The 5,777-nt window shown below is 40.1% G+C and overlaps 1 protein-coding gene across 1 annotated transcript; it reads right to left on the bottom strand.

The window, feature by feature from the left end:
- LOC5564627 (peroxiredoxin-2) lies at nucleotides 1-3,211 on the bottom strand. Its single transcript, XM_021841080.1, has 3 exons — nucleotides 2,335-3,211; nucleotides 256-421; nucleotides 1-196 (listed from the first exon to the last, which is right to left on the bottom strand). The coding sequence occupies exons 1-3, from the start codon at nucleotides 2,883-2,885 to the stop codon at nucleotides 140-142; spliced, it is 774 nt and encodes a 257-aa protein (XP_021696772.1). The 5' UTR covers nucleotides 2,886-3,211; the 3' UTR covers nucleotides 1-139.
- Nucleotides 3,212-5,777: the final 2,566 nt, after the last annotated feature.

The following is a 5,777-nucleotide window of genomic DNA, read 5'->3' as shown; positions in this document are numbered from 1 at the left end:
TTTAGTTGTAGGTAAATTGTATTTTGCCAAATTAGAACTCATAATGTTCGCCGCGCAAATTTCATTGAAACTAGTCAGTACACGCGGAATCGAAATACGAAAATTGTGGAATCGATTAAAATTAAAACAATAGCCTATTCTAGTATTTATGGTTCTTCTCGAAGTACTTCATCTTTTCCTCCGGGTTTGGCACAATCTGCAATGAGAAGTGTCTTACTATGATGTCAGACCGTTTGAAAGATTGAAAATGCTCACCGTATCCTGGCCAGGTTTCCATCCGGCAGGGCACACCTCTCCGTGCTTGTCCGTATACTGGAAGGCTTGCACCAATCGAAGGGTTTCGTCAACCGAACGTCCAACGGGCAGGTCATTCATGGTAATCTGTCGCAAAATGCCGCGGTCATCGATGATGAAGAGTCCTCTGCAAGAATGGTTTACGAAATTTAGCTTAGGAGTAATTCTCTCTGAAACCAGGACGCCATCGGCACGTATCGTTAGAAGTCCAATTTATTGTCGCTGTTCGGTCGAATAAGAGGAGGGTCGTTTTGGTTAATTCGGTTAATTGATATTGGTGGGCCCCTCGTACGTCAGCTAGCAAAGCAGTTTACAAAAATAAACATTTTTTTGATAAAAAAGAGTGGCTGGCCGTCTTAAAAAAAGACCTCTTTCCTAAAACAAGAGCAGAATTAAATCTAACAAGAGCCACACCTTAAAATTTTGATTTCTGATTTGGAGAGACATTTCAAAGACTTTTTAGGAATTCCAAGAGACATTACGATAAGTATGACTGCTTGTTTTACTGTAGATGTTTTTTCACTTATTACATACATTTGGAGGCAATATTGGGATAATCGCCAGGATGTTTCAGAGTAAGCTCTGTGAAAATTACTGGAGATAGAAGCATATGAGTGCTCTAAGATTTTCTTGACCAAATTCTTCTATCTTCGCTTGAGAAATCGATGGTACCATTCCTGAAGGAATACCTGAAAGCATTCCAGAAGGAATTTTAAGAGTAATCATTAAAATTCCTGAGCTATTCCTCGAGATCTGAGAAAAATATCATTAAGAATTTGTTGAATAGTCGCGTAATAGTCTCTGTAGGTTTTTCTGAAGCTTCTACAATTTTTCACCGGATTCACTGCAAGTAGATCAAGGCCACAAAGTGACTTTAGATACTAGTTTGATTAAAATAGAAAGTAAGGTCTCTATTACACCAAAAATAGACTATTTGGAGACTTGCAATTAAATCGTGGACAGGATTCTAAAAAGAAACCTGCTTTTTTGATAAATATAGTATTTTTTATAACTCAATACAGTACCAGATTAACGGCCTAACTGACAAATGTAAACAAACTGAGTTTTATTCACCTAACACTTTACTTAATAAATTACAATCATATAATTCACATCTGTTCCTTAAAAATAACGTTTTTCACGAAATAATTGAGAAAAACAGAAAAGCGCATTTGATATTCTCTTTCGATACAAACTCTGATGTCAATTTCGCCCAACTTCCCCCCTTGCGGTAACCGGGCGCATTTGAGATTGAGTGTGGCAGTAGGGCGCATTTAAAACTAAGTGTGCAGAAGGTCGATAGTGAAGAAGGTTCGTGTGAAAGAGCGTAGCAAAACGGCGAAGCTGATGATTGTCAAACCAGAAGGACGAGGTCAAAAGGCGCAATCGCTGCTGTCAAACTGAAGGACACGAAAAACCGAGGGGCGCAACAATTCTTAATTTTGATGAATGGCGCATGATGGTTTTTTATTTATTTTAACATGTTATTCATAATATGTAAATAAATTAAATGTTTTGCTGCAAAAGTAATATTAAAACGGATCCTACAAAAATGCATCATGCGATTAAATTGATCGGAATCATAATATAGAATTAAAATTACATCCGCTGAACTTCAAATCTATTTTTCTGAGAATGTATTAGGCTTCACATTCGCCCTAATTCTGACTCTGTATTGAACTGTTGATGTTTTTCCTTTTTACCCAGCCTTTTTTTTGTAGAATATGCGAAGTACATTATTTCAAAAACGGTGAGTATTAAGCAGTACGTGTTTTTTGCAAATTTTAAAAAATATCTGAAATTTTATTAATTCACAGACAAAACTTCAGGTTATCAGTAGTTCGTCATTCAGTATTTAGCCAGTTCAAACTTCCAGAAACCGACATACAGATTCCCAAACTTGGGCATTTTGTATGGATAAACAGCATTTGATTACCTACTAACTTTTGTCACTTAATGGTAAAACGGTAACAGTTAGTTTTTATAACTTTTAATCATACCCTTAGGTTCTATTATTTGTGAAATAAAGGCTCCTCTTACCTCAGCGTATGACCCAGGTCATCCAGGTACACTCCGTAGTCCTTGGCGATGCTGTGCGTAATGTCGCTCACCAGTGGAATGTTGATCTTGCCCAGACCGCCCTCCTTCCGCGGTGTATTGATCCACGCCAGATGGGTAAAGTGCGAATCGATGCTGGCGGCAATGACTTCGGCGTTCAGCTTCTTGAACTCCTTGACCCGGTCCGAGAAGGCAAGGATTTCCGTCGGGCACACGAAGGTAAAGTCCAGCGGGTAGAAGAAGAACACCAGATACTTGCCCCGGTAGTCGGACAGCTTGATCTTCTTGAATGCTCCCTCCACCACGGCGGTCGCTTCGAAATTCGGGGCCGGACGGGATATCACGGCCTTGGTCCACTGGAGCTTATGGTCCGCCGATCGGACGTCTTCCTGGGGGTAGACATGGCCTCCGGCAAATGAATGGCAGGAACCCTCATCGTTGGATGATGCCGTCTGTTGGGATGAGGTGAACAAAGCACATAACGTAGTACCAATAATCAGAAACAGCACCCGGTGGGACGCGATTGGCCGCATGTTGTTTTCTTCCGCCCTATAAAACCGTTCCGAACGACGATGATGACGAGGAGCAAATCCAATTAGCCACGCATACAAAAAATCGAAACGAATCGAGAGAACTTCTATAATCGCACTGGGAAAATCTAAGCGCACGAAACGAATGAAACTGCGATTGGTTGCGACAGCAGGTGATAAGCGTTAGGGAATTTTGATAAGAAAGGACCAATTTGGAAGCAGCGCGCGAGGAAAATTATCGCAGAGAGAAAACCGAAGACGCGTTGGCTTTTCGATGTTCGGCCGGTTTCTGGTTTGAGTTGAGTGCTGATGGATGATGATTCTGACTGACGGAGGGTGAGAAAAAGGGGCGTTGTTGTGGTAAAAAAGGGGTGAAAAGGTGAGATTCCTGACTCAAATTCTCACCAAATGGGGCTTTTGTTTACGTTGATTCTGGGTGAAAATGAACGAAGAAGTGAGACGAAACCGTTAGAAAAATGAACGCATGAGGCCGTTCAATGAACAAGTGAGTGAATGTTTACACACCGAGGGGATGGTGGATTACAAAAATGGCTCCTGTTAGAGTAATAGCAAATCCCAGGATTTATTTTCTGAATGATGATTGTGTAAAAATAAATATCGTACAAATCCACAACTTTGTTCCAACTTGTAAGTTCGAGAAGTTCGTAAACAAATTCAATGTTCCGATAAATAAAACTTTGATATTTTGCATTGTTCTCGCAAAAACAATTACATTTCGTTATTTACAGGTTTTTAAATGATGCTTCTTATTTTGTACGATACTGTTGTTGTTTTTTTCTCATTTCAGAATCAAATTATACACGAATTCACTTTTTGACGTTTCAGCGGTGCCGTGTTATAGGCCAGGGGAAGTGGTTCACCTAGAGTGAATTTCTGTCAGAGAAAAAGTAGATTTTGTATGAGATTTGACATAAAAATGAATGACAAGTTCATCCACTTCTCCTGGCCTATTTATGTGACCATGGTTACTAATGAATTCGGCACCGCTCAAACGTCAAATTAGTGAACTCGTGCATTGGTCCATTGAAGAAATTATTTCCTTGACCGATTTACATTTTGATGATCTGAAGCAGGGTTGGGAAAAAATCTGAAATTCATTCTACAGTAGCCAAACGAAGCCAATCGCAGTCAGCGAACCCAGTGAAACTCACTCCCATCGCTGCTGTAGGCAAATGCCTTGAAAATTGCAAAACACCCGTTGCTAAGGGCAACCCAAAATTACTGTAGAAAAATGTTCTATTTCCCGCTGCATTTCCCGCATTTAGAGCCTTCAATGACACTAACGATTTAGAAAATTCATGCACCCAACATAGGCCACTAGATGAGATTCACGTTTTTGAACTACTGTACTGGGAAAGCCACGTGATTTTCGCGAAATTCAAGCCTACTACTATTACCATTCCCAGCACTGATCTGAAGTATCCGTCCTGGTCCTTATTGAAGATTTTGGCTCTGCCATGGATTGATACCGTTTGACCCTTTAGCACAGTTTTATTTTATATTGTTATTTGAAAAGACAAAGAGGTTTTATGACTTTTTAAGAATTTGTAAGATAATCATTCAAAGGGGCTTCACTTTTCCCTCTTTCTAAATTTAAAGTTAAATAAATAAATAAATAAATAAATAAAATAAAATGTACATTTCGTTACAATTACATGTACATTTCGTTCAACTGAAAACTAAGTATGCAAAAAAAGAAAATTTTTTTGCGGTAGAAATGGTCAAGATCACAGTTAACAGTCACGATTTTTAGATAACAGACGTGTGCGATTTTTAGATAACAGACGTCGGGGCCCAGATAGCCGTAGCGGTAAACGCGCAGCTATTCAGCAAGACCAAGCTGAGGGTCGTGGGTTCGAATCCCATCGGTCGAGGATCTTTTCGGGTTGGAAATTTTCTCGACTTCCCAGGGCATAGAGTATCTTCGTACCTGCCACACGATATACGCATGCAAAAATGGTCATTGGCATAGTAAGATCTCAGTTAATAACTGTGAAAGTGCTCATAAGAACACTAAGCTGAGAAGCAGGCTCTATCCCAGTGGGGACGTAACGCCAGAAAGAAGAAGAAGACGTGTGCGAAATTTGATCCAGAGATTTCAAAGTGTTTTCCACGATAGAGAACGTGCACAAAAATACATTGTTGATTTTCGTGTCCTGCCAGTGCGACCGAAAATGGCTAATATTCAGAAAGTTTCATTGGATTATACAGTTAACTCTCTTTTACTCGATATTCCGTATCTCGATATCGAGTTAGAGAACCATAGTAAAAATTGGTTTTTATGGCTAACTCGATGGTCCCTTGAATCGCAGTTGCACTGATTTTGTGTTCTATAACTCGATGCCTCCCTAACTCGATGGTCCCTTCAATGTCGAGTAAGGGAGAGTTGACTGTATCAAACTCGAACTGAAGGACGTTGCAACAATACAGTTCCATGCCATCCGAAACTGAGTTTTAGTTGAACTGAACAGTGTTGATTTAGCTAAACAATATCAAAACCGGAACAACTTGAAGCACATTGTATTGACTTCGCAGCACTAATCTGGAGTTCACCGGTTGGACTTCCGAAGCGAAGTTTTGAACGAACTAACTGTCATTGCTCTGCCGGCTCGGCTTTTATCTCGACTGTTTTAGAAAACTGTCCAACATCACATCGACGGAAGAAGTTTCACCACAACGGAGGATTTGTCAGTTCGAGCGCGCCAAAATCCTCCCGATTGGAAATTTGTTGGCGGTGCTTAAGGTGCAACTGTTTGTTATCCATAAATGATGATCAATTTTGTAGTTTTGGGGATGTGATATCGGTTCTACCGGACATAGATGAACTGAAAGTGTATCTACATGCCTGTCGTTAACAAGCATATGATCCGGATA

Source organism: Aedes aegypti, chromosome 2 (assembly GCF_002204515.2).
Source record: "Aedes aegypti strain LVP_AGWG chromosome 2, AaegL5.0 Primary Assembly, whole genome shotgun sequence".
Taxonomy (NCBI): domain Eukaryota; kingdom Metazoa; phylum Arthropoda; class Insecta; order Diptera; family Culicidae; genus Aedes; species Aedes aegypti.
Note: the sequence above shows the minus strand (reverse complement) of the source record. Positions and strands in the feature narration are given on the sequence as shown.